Source organism: Oncorhynchus gorbuscha, unplaced genomic scaffold (genome assembly GCF_021184085.1).
Source record: "Oncorhynchus gorbuscha isolate QuinsamMale2020 ecotype Even-year unplaced genomic scaffold, OgorEven_v1.0 Un_scaffold_854, whole genome shotgun sequence".
Classification (NCBI taxonomy): Eukaryota; Metazoa; Chordata; class Actinopteri; order Salmoniformes; family Salmonidae; genus Oncorhynchus; species Oncorhynchus gorbuscha.
In genome coordinates, this window is record NW_025745843.1 from 80,693 (window position 1) to 103,214 (window position 22,522).

At 46.8% G+C, this 22,522-nt stretch overlaps 1 protein-coding gene across 1 annotated transcript in view; it reads right to left on the bottom strand.

Annotated features, from left to right (window-relative positions):
• polr1e (RNA polymerase I subunit E) overlaps positions 1-22,465 on the bottom strand; it is a 23,478-nt gene extending 1,013 nt beyond the window's left edge. The window contains exons 1-11 of the mRNA XM_046335781.1: positions 22,349-22,465; positions 21,878-21,981; positions 20,917-20,993; positions 17,633-17,718; positions 14,407-14,465; positions 13,961-14,105; positions 8,784-8,894; positions 6,100-6,193; positions 5,636-5,766; positions 1,757-1,838; positions 970-1,101 (exon numbers count right to left, since the gene is read on the bottom strand). Coding sequence (XP_046191737.1) covers positions 970-1,101; positions 1,757-1,838; positions 5,636-5,766; positions 6,100-6,193; positions 8,784-8,894; positions 13,961-14,105; positions 14,407-14,465; positions 17,633-17,718; positions 20,917-20,993; positions 21,878-21,981; positions 22,349-22,412 — 1,085 coding nt within the window. The 5' untranslated portion in view covers positions 22,413-22,465. The remainder of the gene's footprint in view (positions 1-969; positions 1,102-1,756; positions 1,839-5,635; positions 5,767-6,099; positions 6,194-8,783; positions 8,895-13,960; positions 14,106-14,406; positions 14,466-17,632; positions 17,719-20,916; positions 20,994-21,877; positions 21,982-22,348) is intronic.
• Between the last annotated feature and the right edge of the window lie 57 nt (positions 22,466-22,522).

The window sequence follows — 22,522 nt, forward strand, 5'->3', positions numbered from 1 at the left end:
CGTGCTACAGGTGGGTGATGCTATGGTGACCAGTGAGCTGAGATAAGGCGGGGCTTTACCTAGCAGAGACTTGTAGATAACCTGTAGCCAGTGGGTTTGGTGACGAGTATGAAGCGAGGGCCAACCAACGAGAGCATACAGGTCACAGTGGTGGGTAGTATATAGGGCTTTGGTGACAAAAACGGATGGCACTGTGATAGACTGCATCCAATTTGTTGATTAAATTGTTGGAGGCTATTTTATAGATGACATCACAGAAGTCGAGGATCGGTAGGATGGTCAGTTTTACGAGGGTATGTTTGGCAGCATGAGTGAAGGATGCTTTGTTGCGATATAGGAAGTCGATTCTAGATGTAATTTTGGATTGGAGATGCTTAATGTGAGTCTGGAAGGAGAGTTTACAGTCTAACCAGACACCCAGGTATTCAAAATGGTCGGTAATCTGTTTGTTAACTTGGCATTCGAAGACCTTAGAGATGCAGGGTAGGATAGATATAGGTCTGTAGCAGTTTGGGTCGAGAGTGTCCCCCCCTTTTGAAGAGGGGGATGACCACAGCTGCTTTCCAATCTTTGGGAATCTCAGACGATACGAAAGAGGTTGAACAGGCTGGTAATAGGGGTTGCAACAATTTCTCTGTGACCCCCCCAGGTCTCTGTGACCCCCCCAGGTCTATCACCGTTTCTCTGTGACCTCCCCAGGTCTCTGTGACCTCCCCCCCCAGGTCTCTGTGACCCACCCAGGTGTCTCACCGTTTCTCTGTGACCCCCCCAGGTCTCTGTGACCCACCCAGGTCTCTGTAACCCACCCAGGTGTCTCACCGTTTCTCTGTGACCTCCCCAGGTCTCTGTGACCTCCCCAGGTCTCTGTGACCTCCCCAGGTCTCTGTGACCCACCCAGGTGTCTCACCGTTTCTCTGTGACCCCCCCAGGTCTCTCACCGTTTCTCTGTGACCCACCCAGGTCTCTCACCGTTTCTCTGTGACCCCCAGGTCTCTGTGTAACAGGGTGAGGTCAGCGGTCATGTCACCCATGTGGAGCAGCAGGGCCAGGCAGTACGCAGCCACCTTCACACGCATCGACGTAGACACCACGTTCTGCACCCTAGAGAGACACACACACACACACACACCACACACACACCACACACACACACACACCACACACACATTAATACCAATGTAGCTACTGAATTTAACTAAATCTGTTTTGTTAACTCAGAGGAAGGAAAGGAGAGCTCTATTCCCTATCTAGTGCACTATGTAGGGTGCTATATGAAAAGCAGACGATCTAAGGGCCCGGGTCTAGTGCACTATGTAGGGTGCTATATGAAAAGCAGACGATCTAAGGGTCTAGTGCACTATGTAGGGTGCTATATGAAAAGCAGACGATCTAAGGGCCCGGGTCTAGTGCACTATGTAGGGTGCTATTTGAAAAGCAGACGATCTAAGGGCCCGGGTCTAGTGCACTATGTAGGGTGCTATGTGAAAAGCAGACGATCTAAGGGCCCGGGTCTAGTGCACTATGTAGGGTGCCATTTGAAAAGCAGACGATCTAAAGGCCTAGTGCACTATGTAGGGTGCTATATGAAAAGCAGGCGATCTAAGGGCCCGGGTCTAGTGCACTATGTAGGGTGCTATATGAAAAGCAGGCGATCTAAGGGTCTAGTGCACTATGTAGGGTGCTATATGAAAAGCAGACGATCTAAGAGTCTAGTGCACTAAGTAGGGTGCGAGAGTGCCAGCGAGTGGGCAGCTACCTGCCGTGATTGAAGGTCTCCACGGTGAAGGTCCTCTTCAGCTTGATGTGGATGATACGAGGGCAGCCCTCCTCCTGCCCGACTAGAAAACAACATTAACACAACCCTTAATGATACGAGGACAGCCCTCCTCCTGACTAGAAAACAACATTAACACAACCCTTAATGATGAGGACAGCCCTCCTCCTCCTCCTGACTAGAAAACAACATTAACACAACCCTTAATGATACGAGGGCAGCCCTCCTCCTCCTGACTAGAAAACAACATTAACACAACCCTTAATGATACGAGGACAGCCCTCCTCCTGACTAGAAAACAACATTAACACAACCCTTAATGATACGAGGACAGCCCTCCTCCTCCTGACTATTAACAAAAATGAACATTAAACACACACCCTTAATGATACGAGGACAGAAAACAACATTAACACAACCCTTAATGATACGAGGACAGCCCTCCTCCTGACTAGAAAACAACATTAACACAACCCTTAATGATACGAGGACAGCCCTCCTCCTCCTGACTAGAAAACAACATTAACACAACCCTTAATGATACGAGGACAGCCCTCCTCCTGACTAGAAAACAACATTAACACAACCCTTAATGATACGAGGACAGCCCTCCTCCTGACTAGAAAACAACATGACTACTAGAAAACAACATTAACACAACCCTTAATGATACGAGGACAGCCCTCCTCCTGACTAGAAAACAACATTAACACAACCCTTAATGATACGAGGACAGCCCTCCTCCTGACTAGAAAACAACATTAACACAACCCTTAATGATACAAGGACAGCCCTCCTCCCGACTAGAAAACAACATTAACACAACCCTTAATGATACGAGGACAGCCCTCCTCCTGACTAGAAAACAACATTAACACAACCCTTAATGATACGAGGACAGCCCTCCTCCTGACTAGAAAACAACATTAACACAACCCTTGAATGATAGAAAACAACATTAACACAACCCTTAATGATACGGGACAGCCAGCCCTCCTCCTGACTAGAAAACAACATTAACACAACCCTTAATGATACGAGGACAGCCCTCCTCCTGACTAGAAAACAACATTAACACAACCCTTAATGATACCCTCCTACTAGAAAACAACATTAACACAACCCTTAATGATACGAGGACAGCCCTCCTCCTGACTAGAAAACAACATTAACACAACCCTTAATGATGAGGACAGCCCTCCTCCTGACTAGAAAACAACATTAACACAACCCTTAATGATACGAGGACAGCCCTCCTCCTGACTAGAAAACAACATTAACACAACCCTTAATGATACGAGGACAGCCCTCCTCCTGACTAGAAAACAACATTAACACAACCCTTAATGATACGAGGACAGCCCTCCTCCTGACTAGAAAACAACATTAACACAACCCTTAATGATACGAGGACAGCCCTCCTCCTCCTCCTGACTAGAAAACAACATTAACACAACCCTTAATGATACGAGGACAGCCCTCCTCCTGACTAGAAAACAACATTAACACAACCCTTAATGATACGAGGACAGCCCTCCTCCTCCTGACTAGAAAACAACATTAACACAACCCTTAATGATACTCCTCCTGACTAGAAAACAACATTAACACAACCCTTAATGATACGAGGACAGCCCTCCTCCTGACTAGAAAACAACATTAACACAACCCTTAATGATACGAGGACAGCCCTCCTCCTCCTAGAAAACAACATTAACACAACCCTTAATAATGATACGAGGACAGCCTCCTCCTGACTAGAAAACAACATTAACACACAGCCCTCCTCCTGAAAAAACAACATTAACACAACCCTTAATGATACGAGGACAGCCCTCCTCCTGACTAGAAAAACAAACATTAACACAACCCACAACCCTTAATGATACGAGGACAGCCCTCCTCCTGACTAGAAAACAACATTAACACAACCCTTAATGATACGAGGACAGCCCTCCTCCTGACTAGAAAACAACATTAACACAACCCTTAATGATACGAGGACAGCCCTCCTCCTGACTAGAAAACAACATTAACACAACCCTTAATGATACGAGGACAGCCCTCCTCCTCCTGACTAGAAAACAACATTAACACAACCCTTAATGATGAGGACAGCCCTCCTCCTGACTAGAAAACAACATTAACACAACCCTTAATGATACGAGGACAGCCCTCCTCCTGACTAGAAAACAACATTAACACAACCCTTAATGATACGAGGACAGCCCTCCTCCTGACTAGAAAACAACATTAACACAACCCTTAATGATACGAGGACAGCCCTCCTCCTGACTAGAAAACAACATTAACACAACCCTTAATGATACGAGGACAGCCCTCCTCCTGACTAGAAAACAACATTAACACAACCCTTAATGATACGAGGACAGCCCTCCTCCTGACTAGAAAACAACATTAACACAACCCTTAATGATACGAGGACAGCCCTCCTCCTCCTGACTAGAAAACAACATTAACACAACCCTTAATGATACGAGGACAGCCCTCCTCCTGACTAGAAAACAACATTAACACAACCCTTAATGATACGAGGACAGCCCTCCTCCTCCTGACTAGAAAACAACATTAACACAACCCTTAATGATACCCCTCCTGACTAGAAAACAACATTAACACAACCCTTAATGATACGAGGACAGCCCTCCTCCTGACTAGAAAACAACATTAACACAACCCTTAATGATACGAGGACAGCCCTCCTCCTGACTAGAAAACAACATTAACACAACCCTTAATGATACGAGGACAGCCCTCCTCCTGACTAGAAAACAACATTAACACAACCCTTAATGATACGAGGACAGCCCTCCTCCTGACTAGAAAACAACATTAACACAACCCTTAATGATACGAGGACAGCCCTCCTCCTGACTAGAAAACAACATTAACACAACCCTTAATGATACGAGGACAGCCCTCCTCCTGACTAGAAAACAACATTAACACAACCCTTAATGATACGAGGACAGCCCTCCTCCTGACTAGAAAACAACATTAACACAACCCTTAATGATACGAGGACAGCCCTCCTCCTGACTAGAAAACAACATTAACACAACCCTTAATGATACAAGGACAGCCCTCCTACTAGAAAACAACATTAACACAACCCTTAATGATACGAGGACAGCCCTCCTCCTCCTGACTAGAAAACAACATTAACACAACCCTTAATGATACGAGGACAGCCCTCCTCCTGACTAGAAAACAACATTAACACAACCCTTAATGATACGAGGACAGCCCTCCTCCCCTGACTAGAAAACAACATTAACACAACCCTTAATGATACGAGGACAGCCCTCCTCCTGACTAGAAAACAACATTAACACAACCCTTAATGATACGAGGACAGCCCTCCTCCTCCTGACTAGAAAACAACATTAACACAACCCTTAATGATACAAGGGCAGCCCTCCTCCTGACTAGAAAACAACATTAACACAACCCTTAATGATACGAGGACAGCCCTCCTCCTCCTGACTAGAAAACAACATTAACACAACCCTTAATGATACGAGGACAGCCCTCCTCCTGACTAGAAAACAACATTAACACAACCCTTAATGATGAGGACAGCCCTCCTCCTCCTGACTAGAAAACAACATTAACACAACCCTTAATGATACAAGGACAGCCCTCCTCCTGACTAGAAAACAACATTAACACAACCCTTAATGATACGAGAGATTAGAGATTATGTTCTCGGCGAACACTACAGCTCAAACGAGGATTACTTTTTTAAAAAGTCAACACTTGCTTCTCGTACACACACACACACACACACACACACACACACACACACACACACACACACACACACGGCGTGGCACTCACACTTGCGAGTCATGTTTTTCTGCCGTGCCAGTTTGAGCAGCAGGAGGAGGTAGAAGGCACATCGGGCATGTCTCTCTCTGGCCACGCCCTCTCTGGGCAGGCTCTCCAACTGACTCACCACGCTCTGACACCTGGAACAACACAGTCAATACAACGTCAACACAACAACGTCAACAACACAACACAACAACGTCAACACCACAACAACAACACAACAACAACGTCAACACCACAACAACAACACAACAACAACGTCAACAACAACAACACAGCAACGTCAACACAACGTCAACAACACAACGCCACCACCGCGTCAACAACACAACACAACAACAACGTCAACACAACGTCAACAACACAACACAACAACGTCAAAACCACAACAACGTCAACAACAACGTCAACAACACAACAACAACACAACAACAACAACGTCAACAACAGTATCAGTGTTGTAGTCCGACCCTTCATCTGTTAAGTTCTGTAGTTCCTCTGGGGTCAGGGCGGCCATCTTGGAGCCAGCAGCATCCAGGACATCGTACTCCACCGGAGACAGGACTGGGACTCAGGTAAGGACACACACACATTAACATGGTCACACACACATTAACCTGGTCACACATTAACCTGGCCACACACACACATTAACCTGGCCACACATTAACCTGGTCACACACACACACATTAACCTGGTCACACACACATTAACCTGGTCACACACACATTAACCTGGTCACACACACACACATTAACCTGGTCACACATTAACCTGGTCACACATTAACCTGGTCACACATTAACCTGGCCACACATTAACCTGGCCACACACACACATTAACCTGGTCACACACACACATTAACCTGGTCACACACACACATTAACCTGGTCACACACACACACACACACACACATTAACCTGGTCACACACACACACATTAACCTGGTCACACACACACACACATTAACCTGGTCACACACACACATTAACCTGGTCACACACACACATTAACCTGGTCACACACACACACACATTAACCTGGTCACACACACACACTAACCTGGCCACACACACATTAACCTGGTCACACACACACACACATTAACCTGGTCACACACACACACATTAACCTGGTCACACACACATTAACCTGGTCACACATTAACCTGGTCACACACACATTAACCTGGCCACACACACATTAACCTGGTCACACACACACACATTAACCTGGTCACACACACACACATTAACCTGGTCACACATTAACCTGGCCACACATTAACCTGGTCACACATTAACCTGGTCACACACACACACACACACATTAAACTGGTCACACACACACACATTAAACTGGTCACACACACACACATTAACCTGGTCACACACACACACATTAACCTGGACACACACACACACACACACATTAACCTGGTCACACACACACACACATTAACCTGGTCACACACACACATTAACCTGGCCACACACACACACACACACACACAACCTGGTCACACACACACATTAACCTGGTCACACACATATTAACCTGGTCACACACACACACACACATTAACCTGGTCACACATTAACCTGGTCACACACACACTAACCTGGTCACACACACACACATTACCCTGGTCACACACACATTAACCTGGCCACACACACACACACATTAACCTGGTCACACATTAACCTGGTCACACACACACACATTAACCTGGTCTCACACACACACATTAAACTGGTCACACACACACACATTAACCTGGTCACACACACACACATTAACCTGGTCACACACACACACACACATTAACCTGGTCACACACACACACACATTATCCTGGTCACACGTTAACCTGGTCACACACACACACATTAACCTGGTCACACACACACACATTAACCTGGTCACACACACACACATTAACCTGGTCACACACACACACATTAACCTGGTCACACACACACACATTAACCTGGTCACACACACACACATTAACCTGGTCACACACACACACATTAACCTGGACACATACACACACATTAACCTGGTCACACACACATTAACCTGGTCACACACACATTAACCTGGTCACACACACATTAACCTGGTCACACACACACACACACACACACATTAACCTGGTCACACACACACACACATTAACCTGGTCACACACACACACACACACACACACATTAACCTGGCCACACACACACACACACACACACATTAACCTGGCCACACACACACACATTAACCTGGTCACACACACACGCATTAACCTGGCCACACACACATTAACCTGGCCACACACACACACACACACACATTAACCTGGTCACACACACACTAACCTGGTCACACACACACACACATTAACCTGGTCACACACACATTAACCTGGCCACACACACATTAACCTGGCCACACACACACACACATTAACCTGGTCACACACACACACATTAACCTGGTCACACATTAACCTGGTCACACACACACACATTAACCTGGTCTCACACACACATTAACCTGGTCACACATTAACCTGGTCACACACACACATTAACCTGGTCACACACACACACACATTAACCTGGCCACACACACACGTTAACCTGATCACACACATTAACCTGGCCACACACACATTAACCTGGTCACACACACACACACAAACCTGGCCACACACACACACATTAACCTGGTCTCACACACACACACACATTAACCTGGTCACACACACATTAACCTGGTCTCACACACATTAACCTGGTCTCACACACACACATTAACCTGGTCTCACACACACACATTAACCTGGTCACACACACACACATTAACCTGGTCACACACACACACATTAACCTGGCCACACACCCACACATTAACCTGGTCACACACCCACACATTAACCTGGTCACACACACACACATTAACCTGGCCACACACCCACACATTAACCTGGCCACACACCCACACATTAACCTGGCCACACACCCACACATTAACCTGGCCACCCACACACACATTAACCTGGCCACACACACATTAACCTGGCCACACACACATTAACCTGGCCACACACACATTAACCTGGCCACACACACACAGTCCAGGTGAAGGATACTGTCGTCAAACAGGTAGACGTGTTGAGGTGTGTCGGCGTCGGGGTAGCAGGGGGGAAGGTAATGAGACACTTCAGACTGGGACTCTGTCTGAACGACCTCCTGCTGTAGGACTGGAGAAACATTCACTGTGTTACTGAGACACTTCAGACTGGGACTCTGCCTGGAGAAACATTCACTGTGTTACTAAGACACTTCAGACTGGGACTCTGCCTGGAGAAACATTCACTGTGTTACTAAGACACTTCAGACTGGGACTCTGCCTGGAGAAACATTCACTGTGTTACTGAGACACTTCAGACTGGGACTCTGTCTGAACGACCTCCTGCTGTAGGACTGGAGAAACATTCACTGTGTTACAGCTGTGTGTTACTGTACAGGTGTGTGTGTGTGTGTGTGTGTGTGTGTGTTACTGTACAGGTGTGTGTGTGTGTGTGTGTGTGTGTGTGTGTGTGTGTGTGTGTGTACAGGTGTGTGTGTGTGTTACTGTACAGGTGTGTGTGTGTGTGTGTGTTACTGTACAGGTGTGTGTGTGTGTGTGCGTGTTACTGTACAGGTGTGTGTGTGTGTGCATGTTACTGTACAGGTGTGTGTGTGTGTGCGTGTTACTGTACAGGTGTGTGTGTGTGTGCGTGTTACTGTACAGGTGTGTGTGTGTGCGTGTTACTGTACAGGTGTGTGTGTGTGCGTGTTACTGTACAGGTGTGTGTGTGTGCGTGTTACTGTACAGGTGTGTGTGTGTGCGTGTTACTGTACAGGTGTGTGTGTGTGCGTGTTACTGTACAGGTGTGTGTGTGTGCGTGTTACTGTACAGGTGTGTGTGTGTGCGTGTTACTGTACAGGTGTGTGTGTGTGCGTGTTACTGTACAGGTGTGTGTGTGTGTGTTACTGTACAGGTGTGTGTGTGTGCGTGTTACTGTACAGGTGTGTGTGTGTGCGTGTTACTGTACAGGTGTGTGTGTGTGCGTGTTACTGTACAGGTGTGTGTGTGTGTGTTACTGTACAGGTGTGTGTGTGTGTGTTACTGTACAGGTGTGTGTGTGTGTGTTACTGTACAGGTGTGTGTGTGTGTGTTACTGTACAGGTGTGTGTGTGTGTGTGTGTTACTGTACAGGTGTGTGTGTGTGTACGTCTTCTGGTCTGTGTCCTTCAGAAAGTATTCAGACCCCTAGACTTATTCCACATGTTGTTACATTACAGCCTGAATTCAAAATGGATTCAATTGTTTTTTCCCCTCTCACCATAATGACATCACAGTACCCCATAATGACATCACAATACCCCATAATGACATCACAATACCTTACGACATCACAATAACCCCATAATGACATCACAGTACCCCATAATGACATCACAATAACCCCATAATGACATCACAATAACATCACAATAACCCCACAATACCAAGTAGCAGGTTTTCATCAAGGATCTGTGCTTTGCTCCGTTCATCTTTCCCCTCGATCCTGTCTAGTCTCCCAGTCCGTTCATCTTTCCCTCGATCCCGTCTAGTCTCCCAGTCCGCTGAGAAACATCCCCACAGCATGATGCTGCCACCACCACCATGCTTCACCGTAAGGACGGTACCACCACCATGCTTCACCGTAAGGACGGTACCACCACCATGCTTCACCGTAAGGACGGTACCACCACCATGCTTCACCGTAAGGACGGTACCACCACCATGCTTCACCGTAAGGACGGTACCACCATGCTTCACCGTAAGGACGGTACCACCACCATGCTTCACCATAAGGACGGTACCACCACCATGCTTCACCGTAAGGATGGTACCACCACCATGCTTCACCATAAGGATGGTACCACCACCATGCTTCACCGTAGGGATGGTACCACCACCATGCTTCACCGTAGGGATGATGCCAGGTTTCCTCCCAAGTGACGCTTGACATTCAGGCCAAAGAGTTCAATCTTTGTTTCATCAGACCAGAGAATCTTGGTTTCATCAGACCAGAGAATCTTGGTTTCATCAGACCAGAGAATCTTGGTTTCATCAGACCAGAGAATCTTGGTTTCATCAGACCAGAGAATCTTGGTTTCATCAGACCAGAGAATCTTGGTTTCATCAGACCAGAGAATCTTGTTTTCATCTAGAGTCTTTAGATGCCTTTTGACAAACTCCAAGCAGGCTGTCATGGGCCTTTTACTGAGGAGTGGCTTCCGTCTGGACACTCTACCATAAAGGCCTGATTGGTGGAGTGCTGCAGAGATGGTTGTCCTTCTGGAAGGTTCTCCCATCTCCACAGAGGAACTCTGTCAGAGTGACCATTGGGTTCTTCTCCCCAGATTGATCAGTGTGGCAGGGCGTCCAGCTCCAGGAAGAGTCTTGGTGGTTCCAAACTTCTTCCAGAATGATGGAGGCCACTGTGTTCTTGAGGACCTTCAATGCTGCAGAAATGTTTTGGTATCCTTCCCCAGATCTGTGCCTCAACACAATCTTGTCTCTGAGCTCTACGGACAATTCCTTCGACCTCACGGCTTGGTTTTTGATCTGACACGCACTGTCAACTGTTGGACCTTATATAGACAGGTGTGTGCCTTTCCAAATCCTTCCCAATCAATTAAATTTACCACAAGTGGAATCCAATCAAGTTGTAGAAACATCTCAAGGATGATCAATGGAAACAGGATGCACCTGAACTCAATTCAGAGTCTCAATACTTATTTTGGTTTATTTTTAATAAATATGCAAACATTGTGTATTGTGGTGTCATTATGGGGTATTGTGATGTCATTAAGGGGTATTGTGATGTCATTAAGGGGTATTGTGATGTCATTAAGGGGTATTGTGATGTCATTATGGGGTATTGTGATGTCATTAAGGGGTACTGTGATGTCATTAAGGGGTACTGTGATGTCATTAAGGGGTACTGTGATGTCATTAAGGGGTACTGTGATGTCATTAAGGGGTACTGTGATGTCATTAAGGGGTACTGTGATGTCATTAAGGGGTACTGTGATGTCATTAAGGGGTACTGTGATGTCATTAAGGGGTATTGTGATGTCATTAAGGGGTATTGTGATGTCATTAAGGGGTATTGTGTGTCGATTTGAGGATGAAAAAGGGTGTAACTTAACAAAATGTGGAGAAAGAGAAGGGGTCTGAATACTTCCCAAATGTACTGTAGGTGTGTGGGTAGGTATACAGGTGTGTGTGTGGGTAGGTATACAGGTGTGTGTGTGGGTAGGTATACAGGTGTGTGTGTAGGTAGGTATACAGGTGTGTGTGTGTGTGTGTAGGTATACAGGTGTGTGTGTGTAGGTATACAGGTGTGTGTGTGTGTAGGTAGGTATGTGTGTGTGTGTGTGTGTAGGTACAGGTGTGTGTGTGTGTAGGTAGGTATACAGGTGTGTGTGTGTGGTGTGTGTGTGTGTGTGTGTGTAGGTAGGTATACAGGTGTGTGTGTGGGTAGGTATACAGGTGTGTGTGTAGGTAGGTATACAGGTGTGTGTGTGTAGGTAGGTATACAGGTGTGTGTGTGGGTAGGTATACAGGTGTGTGTGTGGTAGGTATACAGGTGTGTGTGTGGGTAGGTATACAGGTGTGTGTGTGGGTAGGTATACAGGTGTGTGTGTGTGTAGGTATACAGGTGTGTGTGTGTGTGTGTGTGTGTGTGTGTGTGTGTGTGTGTGTGTGTGTGTGTGTGTAGGTAGGTATACAGGTGTGTGTGTAGGTAGGTATACAGGTGTGTGTGTGTGTGTAGGTAGGTATACAGGTGTGTGTGTAGGTAGGTATACAGGTGTGTGTGTGTGTGTGTGTAGGTAGGTATACAGGTGTGTGTGTGTGTGTGTGTGTGTGTGTGGTAGGTATACAGGTGTGTGTGTGTGTGTGTGTGTAGGTAGGTATACAGGTGTGTGTGTGTGTGTGTGTGTGTGTGTGTGTGTGTGTATGTAGGTAGGTATACAGGTGTGTGTGTGTGTGTGTGTAGGTAGGTATACAGGTGTGTGTGTGTGTGTGTGTGTGTGTGTGTGTGTGTGTGTGTGTGTGTGTGTGTGTGTGTGTGTGTGTGTATTCAGGTGTGTGTGTAGGTAGGTATTCAGGTGTGTGTGTAGGTAGGTATACAGGTGTGTGTGTAGGTAGGTAGGTATTCAGGTGTGTGTGTAGGTAGGTAGGTATTCAGGTGTGTGTGTAGGTAGGTAGGTATTCAGGTGTGTGTGTAGGTAGGTATACAGGTGTGTGTGTAGGTAGGTATACAGGTGTGTGTGTAGGTAGGTATACAGGTGTGTGTGTGTGTGTGGGTAGGTAGGTATTCAGGTGTGTGTGTAGGTAGGTATACAGGTGTGTGTGTAGGTAGGTATACAGGTGTGTGTGTAGGTAGGTATACAGGTGTGTGTGTAGGTAGGTATACAGGTGTGTGTGTAGGTAGGTGTGTGTGTAGGTAGGTATACAGGTGTGTGTGTAGGTAGGTATACAGGTGTGTGTGTAGGTAGGTATACAGGTGTGTGTGTAGGTAGGTATACAGGTGTGTGTGTAGGTAGGTATACAGGTGTGTGTGTAGGTAGGTATACAGGTGTGTGTGTAGGTAGGTATACAGGTGTGTGTGTAGGTAGGTATACAGGTGTGTGTGTAGGTAGGTATACAGGTGTGTGTGTAGGTAGGTATTCAGGTGTGTGTGTGTGTGTGGGTAGGTAGGTATTCAGGTGTGTGTGTAGGTAGGTATACAGGTGTGTGTGTAGGTAGGTATACAGGTGTGTGTGTAGGTAGGTATACAGGTGTGTGTGTAGGTAGGTATACAGTGTGTGTGTGTGTGTGTGTGTGTGTGTGTGTGTGTGTGTGGTGTGTGTGTACAGGTGTGTGTGTACAGGTGTGTGTGTAGGTAGGTATTCAGGTGTGTGTGTAGGTAGGTATACAGGTGTGTGTGTAGGTAGGTATACAGGTGTGTGTGTGTGTGTGTGTGTGTGGTGTGTGTGTACAGGTGTGTGTGTACAGGTGTGTGTGTACAGGTGTGTGTGTAGGTAGGTATTCAGGTGTGTGTGTAGGTAGGTATTCAGGTGTGTGTGTGTAGGTAGGTATTCAGGTGTGTGTGTAGGTAGGTATTCAGGTGTGTGTGTAGGTAGGTATTCAGGTGTGTGTGTGTAGGTAGGTATTCAGGTGTGTGTGTGTAGGTAGGTATTCAGGTGTGTGTGTAGGTAGGTATTCAGGTGTGTGTGTAGGTACCTTCCAGGCCCTTCTGGTCTATGATGGTGTGGGCAGCCTTTGCTACAGCGCTCTGCAGGGTCTCACTGCCCACCTGGTTCAGTCTCCTGGAGGTCAGAGCTCTCTTCTGCTTGTTGGTACCAAACGCCTCGATCAGAGAGTCCACCTGTTAGGGGGGTATTCATTCTGATGATTGATGTGATCAAATGCAGATTAAAATGTAGCCCGCTGCGGATTTAGTAGAACAACACTTAAACCTGACAGGAAGTATAAACTCTAGAACTGACAGGAAGTATTGGGCGAAACTCTAATCCCTGGAACTAGAGACTAAGGGGAGGGGAGATGTTCAAGGCTGATGGAACTCTAGAACGTTCCGGGTTCTATTTTTAACAGAAACTCTAATCCCTGGAACTTTAGAACTCTAGAATGTTCCGGGTTCTATTTTTAAGAGAAATTAATGGAGGTACCTTTTCTCTGTATGTTAGATCTGTGTTCTGGGACGCATCATTCTCTGTAGACGCCTCCCCTGGGAAACAGACGACATGTTAGTCAGAGAGAGAGAGAGACGACTCCCCTGGGAAACAGACGACATGTTAGTCAGAGAGAGAGAGAGACGACTCCCCTGGGAAACAGACGACATGTTAGTCAGGTAGAGAGAGAGAGACGACTCCCCTGGGAAACAGACGACATGTTAGTCAGAGAGAGAGACGACTCCCCTGGGAAACAGACGACATGTTAGTCAGGTAGAGAGACGACTCCCCTGGGAAACAGACGACATGTTAGTCAGGTAGAGAGACGACTCCCCTGGGAAACAGACGACATGTTAGTCAGAGAGAGAGAGACGACTCCCCTGGGAAACAGACGACATGTTAGTCAGGTAGAGAGACGACTCCCCTGGGAAACAGACGACATGTTAGTCAGGTAGAGAGACGACTCCCCTGGGAAACAGACGACATGTTAGTCAGGTAGAGAGACGACTCCCCTGGGAAACAGACGACATGTTAGTCAGAGAGAGAGAGAGACGACTCCCCTGGGAAACAGACGACATGTTAGTCAGAGAGAGAGAGAGAGACGACTCCCCTGGGAAACAGACGACATGTTAGTCAGGTAGAGAGAGACGACTCCCCTGGGAAACAGACGACATGTTAGTCAGAGAGAGAGAGAAACAGACGACTCCCCTGGGAAACAGACGACATGTTAGTCAGAGAGAGAGAGAGACGACTCCCCTGGGAAACAGACGACATGTTAGTCAGAGAGAGAGAGAGAGACGACTCCCCTGGGAAACAGACGACATGTTAGTCAGAGAGAGAGAGAGAGACGACTCCCCTGGGAAACAGACGACATGTTAGTCAGAGAGAGAGAGAGACGACTCCCTGGGAAACAGACGACATGTTAGTCAGAGAGAGAAACAGAGACATGTTAGTCAGACTCCCCTGGGAAACAGACGACATGTTAGTCAGAGAGAGAGAGAGAGACGACTCCCCTGGGAAACAGACGACATGTTAGTCAGAGAGAGAGAGAGACGACTCCCCTGGGAAACAGACGACATGTTAGTCAGAGAGAGAGAGAGACGACTCCCCTGGGAAACAGACGACATGTTAGTCAGAGAGAGAGAGACGACATGTTAGTCAGAGAGAGAGAGAGACGACTCCCCTGGGAAACAGACGACATGTTAGTCAGAGAGAGAGAGAGACGACTCCCCTGGGAAACAGACGACATGTTAGTCAGGTAGAGAGAGAGACGACTCCCCTGGGAAACAGACGACATGTTAGTCAGAGAGAGAGAGAGACGACTCCCCTGGGAAACAGACGACATGTTAGTCAGAGAGAGAGAGAGACGACTCCCCTGGGAAACAGATGACATGTTAGTCAGAGAGAGAGAGACGACATGTTAGTCAGAGAGAGAGAGAGAGACGACTCCCCTGGGAAACAGACGACATGTTAGTCAGAGAGAGAGACGACTCCCCTGGGAAACAGACGACATGTTAGTCAGAGAGAGAGAGAGACGACTCCCCTGGGAAACAGACGACATGTTAGTCAGAGAGAGAGAGAGACGACTCCCCTGGGAAACAGACGACATGTTAGTCAGAGAGAGAGAGACGACTCCCCTGGGAAACAGACGACATGTTAGTCAGAGAGAGAGAGAGACGACTCCCCTGGGAAACAGACGACATGTTAGTCAGGTAGAGAGAGAGAGACGACTCCCCTGGGAAACAGACGACATGTTAGTCAGAGAGAGAGAGAGACGACTCCCCTGGGAAACAGACGACATGTTAGTCAGAGAGAGAGAGAGACGACTCCCCTGGGAAACAGACGACATGTTAGTCAGAGAGACTCCCCTGGGAAACAGACGACATGTTAGTCAGAGAGAGACGAGACGACTCCCTGGGAAACAGACGACATGTTAGTCAGAGAGAGAGAGACGACTCCCTGGGAAACAGACGACATGTTAGTCAGGTAGAGAGAGAGAGACGACTCCCTGGGAAACAGACGACATGTTAGTCAGAGAGAGAGACGACTCCCTGGGAAACAGACGACATGTTAGTCAGAGAGAGAGAGAGACGACTCCCCTGGGAAACAGACGACATGTTAGTCAGAGAGAGAGAGAGACGACTCCCCTGGGAAACAGACGACATGTTAGTCAGAGAGAGAGAGAGACGACTCCCCTGGGAAACAGACGACATGTTAGTCAGAGAGAGAGAGACGACTCCCCTGGGAAACAGACGACATGTTAGTCAGAGAGAGAGAGAGACGACTCCCCTGGGAAACAGACGACATGTTAGTCAGAGAGAGAGAGAGACGACTCCCCTGGGAAACAGACGACATGTTAGTCAGAGAGAGACGACTCCCCTGGGAAACAGACGACATGTTAGTCAGAGAGAGAGAGAGAGAGACAACTCCCCTGGGAAACAGACGACATGTTAGTCAGAGAGAGAGAGAGAGAGACGACTCCCCTGGGAAACAGACGACATGTTAGTCAGGTAGAGAGAGAGAGACGACTCCCCTCATTACTGGAAACAGACGACATGTTAGTCAGAGAGAGAGAGAGACGACTCCCTGGGAAACAGACGACATGTTAGTCAGAGAGAGAGAGACGACTCCCCTGGGAAACAGACGACATGTTAGTCAGAGAGAGAGAGAACACGACTCCCCTGGGAAACAGACGACATGTTAGTCAGAGAGAGAGAGAGAGACGACTCCCCTGGGAAACAGACGACATGTTAGTCAGTGTGACGACCCTCCCACTCTGTCTGCCGTATTCGGTCTTTGTTCTTGTTTCCTTATTAGGATGCCGGTGGGCGGAGTTGAGAGGTTCGTCAGCTGATGTTGACATGGGAAACACCTGGGCCAGGTGTCTCCCAGGATAAATAGACCTCTTCAACATTCATGGAAGAGACTCTCTCCATGCAGACACCTTTTGTAGATTGTGTTGTGGTTCTTGGTGGCCGTTTGTTTGTTTGCTTTGGCACCTTTCATCACCCTGCATTATCACATGCATGCAAAACACTGACTTACACTACTGATTACTGATTACACACACCATTGTATATTAAACAGCTAGTTACTTATTTAATAAATATAGATTTTGCTACTCCTTATCTCCACGTTGTCTCCCTTTGTTACGGGCTTTGAGCCGGTTCGTGACAGTCAGAGAGAGAGAGGGGATGACTGTCACATTGAAGGGATGACGTACCTGGGATGACGGGCTGCATGTTGAACAGTTGAGCGTTGTGCACCTCCATCCTCATGGTCTCCTTGTTCAGCACCCCGACATAATACCTGAGACATAACAACACTGTGACCCTGCCACTGTTTTGGTAAACAGCTGAGAGACATAACAACACTGTGACCCTGCCACTGTTTTGGTAAACAGCTGAGAGACATAACAACACTGTGACCCTGCCACTGTTTTGGTAAACAGCTGAGAGACATAACAACACTGCCACCCTTTTGGTAAACAGCTGAGAGACATAACAACACAACACTGTGACCCTGCCACTGTTTTGGTAAACAGCTGAGAGACATAACAACACTGCCACCCTGCCACTGTTTTGGTAAACAGCTGAGAGACATAACAACACTGTGACCCTGCCACTGTTTTGGTAAACAGCTGAGAGACATAACAACACTGCCACCCTGCCACTGTTTTGGTAAACAGCTGAGAGACATAACAACACTGTGACCCTGCCACTGTTTTGGTAAACAGCTGAGAGACATAACAACACTGTGACCCTGCCACTGTTTTGGTAAACAGCTGAGAGACATAACAACACTGTGACCCTGCCACTGTTTTGGTAAACAGCTGAGAGACATAACAACACTGTTTCCCTTGTTTTGGTAAACAGCTGAGAGACATAACAACACTGCCACCCTGCCACTGTTTTGGTAAACAGCTGAGAGACATAACAACACTGTGACCCTGCCACTGTTTTGGTAAACAGCTGAGAGACATAACAACACTGTGACCCTGCCACTGTTTTGGTAAACAGCTGAGAGACATAACAACACTGCCACCCTGCCACTGTTTTGGTAAACAGCTGAGAGACATAACAACACTGCCACCTTTCATTTATCACATGCCCTGCCACTGTTTTGGTAAACAGCTGAGAGACATAACAACACTGCCACCCTGCCACTGTTTTGGTAAACAGCTGAGAGACATAACAACACTGTGACCCTGCCACTGTTTTGGTAAACAGCTGAGAGACATAACAACACTGTGACCCTGCCACTGTTTTGGTAAACAGCTGAGAGACATAACAACACTGTGACCCTGCCACTGTTTTGGTAAACAGCTGAGAGACATAACAACACTGCCACCCTGCCACTGTTTTGGTAAACAGCTGAGAGACATAACAACACTGCCACCCTGCCACTGTTTTGGTAAACAGCTGAGAGACATAACAACACTGTGACCCTGCCACTGTTTTGGTAAACAGCTGAGAGACATAACAACACTGTGACCCTGCCACTGTTTTGGTAAACAGCTGAGAGACATAACAACACTGCCACCCTGCCACTGTTTTGGTAAACAGCTGAGAGACATAACAACACTGTGACCCTGCCACTGTTTTGGTAAACAGCTGAGAGACATAACAACACTGTGACCCTGCCACTGTTTTGGTAAACAGCTGAGAGACATAACAACACTGCCACACTGCCACTGTTTTGCCAGCTGTTAACAACACTGACCCTGCCACTGTTTTGGTAAACAGCTGAGAGACATAACAACACTGTGACCCTGCCACTGTTTTGGTAAACAGCTGAGAGACATAACAACACTGCCACCCTGCCACTGTTTTGGTAAACAGCTGAGAGACATAACAACACTGCCACCCTGCCACTGTTTTGGTAAACAGCTGAGAGACATAACAACACTGTGACCCTGCCACTGTTTTGGTAAACAGCTGAGAGACATAACAACACTGTGACCCTTTTTGGTAAACAGCTGAGAGACATAACAACACTGCCACCCTGCCACTGTTTTGGTAAACAGCTGAGAGACATAACAACACTGTGACCCTGCCACTGTTTTGGTAAACAGCTGAGAGACATAACAACACTGTGACCCTGCCACTGTTTTGGTAAACAGCTGAGAGACATAACAACACTGTGACCCTGCCACTGTTTTGGTAAACAGCTGAGAGACATAACAACACTGCCACCCTGCCACTGTTTTGGTAAACAGCTGAGAGACATAACAACACTGCCACCCTGCCACTGTTTTGGTAAACAGCTGAGAGACATAACAACACTGTGACCCTGCCACTGTTTTGGTAAACAGCTGAGAGACATAACAACACTGCCACCCTGCCACTGTTTTGGTAAACAGCTGAGAGACATAACAACACTGTGACCCTGCCACTGTTTTGGTAAACAGCTGAGAGACATAACAACACTGCCACCCTGCCACTGTTTTGGTAAACAGCTGAGAGACATAACAACACTGTGACCCTGCCACTGTTTTGGTAAACAGCTGAGAGACATAACAACACTGCCACCCTGCCACTGTTTTGGTAAACAGCTGAGAGACATAACAACACTGCCACCCTGCCACTGTTTTGGTAAACAGCTGAGAGACATAACAACACTGTGACCCTGCCACTGTTTTGGTAAACAGCTGAGAGACATAACAACACTGCCACCCTGCCACTGTTTTGGTAAACAGCTGAGAGACATAACAACACTGTGACCCTGCCACTGTTTTGGTAAACAGCTGAGAGACATAACAACACTGTGACCCTGCCACTGTTTTGGTAAACAGCTGAGAGACATAACAACACTGCCACCCTGCCACTGTTTTGGCTAAACAGCTGACCCTGCCACTGAGACATAACAACACTGTGACCCTGCCACTGTTTTGGTAAACAGCTGAGAGACATAACAACACTGCCACCCTGCCACTGTTTTGGTAAACAGCTGAGAGACATAACAACACTGTGACCCTGCCACTGTTTTGGTAAACAGCTGAGAGACATAACAACACTGCCACCCTGCCACTGTTTTGGTAAACAGCTGAGAGACATAACAACACTGTGACCCTGCCACTGTTTTGGTAAACAGCTGAGAGACATAACAACACTGCCACCCTGCCACTGTTTTGGTAAACAGCTGAGAGACATAATAACAACACTGCCACCCTGCCACTGTTTTGGTAAACAGCTGAGAGACATAACAACACTGTGACCCTGCCACTGTTTTGGTAAACAGCTGAGAGACATAACAACACTGCCACCCTGCCACTGTTTTGGTAAACAGCTGAGAGACATAACAACACTGCCACCCTGCCACTGTTTTGGTAAACAGCTGAGAGACATAACAACACTGCCACCCTGCCACTGTTTTGGTAAACAGCTGAGAGACATAACAACTGGCACCCTGCCACTGTTTTGGTAAACAGCTGTGGAACATAATACTTGTAAAAATGGTTTTGATGGTTTGTGTCGTTTTTTTTTACTCGCTGAAATAAAAACTTACTTGCAAAGGTTGTTGCATTTTAGGGATCCTTTTCCAAAGTTATCACCAACATAGGAGAGTCTGTCTGATTCTGCAACCTGAACACAGGAAGAAGACCGTGTCAGAGAAGTAGCCTTAAAAACACAGGAAGTAGCCTTAAAAACACAGGAAGAAGACCGTGTCAGAGAGAAGTAGCCTTAAAAACACAGGAAGTAGCTTAAAAACACAGGAAGTAGCCTTAAAAACACAGGAAGGAGACCGTGTCAGAGAGAAGTAGCTTTAAAAACACAGGAAGTAGCCTTAAAAACACAGGAAGGAGACCGTGTCAGAGAGAAGTAGCTTTAAAAACACAGGAAGTAGCCTTAAAAACACAGGAAGGAGACCGTGTCAGAGAGAAGTAGCCTTAAAAACACAGGAAGTAGCCTTAAAAACACAGGAAGGAGACCGTGTCAGAGAAGTAGCCTTAAAAACACAGGAAGGAGACCGTGTCAGAGAGAAGTAGCCTTAAAAACACAGGAAGGAGACCGTGTCAGAGAGAGTAGCCTTAAAAACACAGGAAGGAGACCGTGTCAGAGAGAAGTAGCCTTAAAAACACAGGAAGGAGACCGTGTCAGAGAGAAGTAGCCTTAAAAACACAGGAAGTAGCCTTAAAAACACAGGAAGGAGACCGTGTCAGAGAGAAGTAGCCTTAAAAACACAGGAAGAAGACCGTGTCAGAGAGAAGAAGAAGGAATGTTGTTTTACCAAAAATGTCCAATATTTATAAACTCAATATTTATAATTGTATTTATTTATTTATCATATTTATCAACTCTGTGTTTTGCTCCTGGGTACAGATCTAAAACTGATCTAAGATCAGCGTTCTAGAGGCAACGTCACCCTACAACGTCACCCTACAACGTCACCCTACAACGTCACCCTACAACGTCACCCTACAACGTCACCCTACAACGTCACCCTACACCAGGCGTAGTGATCTCACCAGCATGCGTCGGTTCTTCTTCCTCGGGTTGGTCTCGTCCACGTTCTTATAGAAGCTGAAGTCCAGCTGCTGTGTGTTCCTCAGGATGCCGTTAGAGAACTGAACTGTTGAGGAGAAAGACCCGGGGGATTGATGATTGACATGAATGCGTATATGTGTGAGGATGCTGTTTATCGACCACAGCTTCAATACCTTCAATACAATAGTGCCCTCTATGCTCACCACAAAGCTCAGAGACATTTAAAAAATGGTATGCATTAGTTCATTTGACTCTTGTGAAGTAGATAAAGGACTTCAATGACAAAATCCCGAAGTTACTATACATTTAACGTCACTGCGTTAACATGAGCGCATCCACGTGTACTACGGAACAGGGTGGATTTACGTGTTGTCAATTATTGCAGACGCTTAAAATTGCAATCTTGTATTTAAAATGAATAATTAGTCCGTAACATAAATAGTCATATTTACCAATAGCAGCTTTATCGTCTTCTCTCTCCTCTTCACAGCAAACCAATGTGCAATCGGCATCCATGTTTGTTGTCAGTCAGCGGACCTTAAAAAAAAAAAAACGGAAATATATTCATCCTCCACACACACACAAAAACCCACAGCGACACCCGATGGCGAGGAGTGGTACTGCAA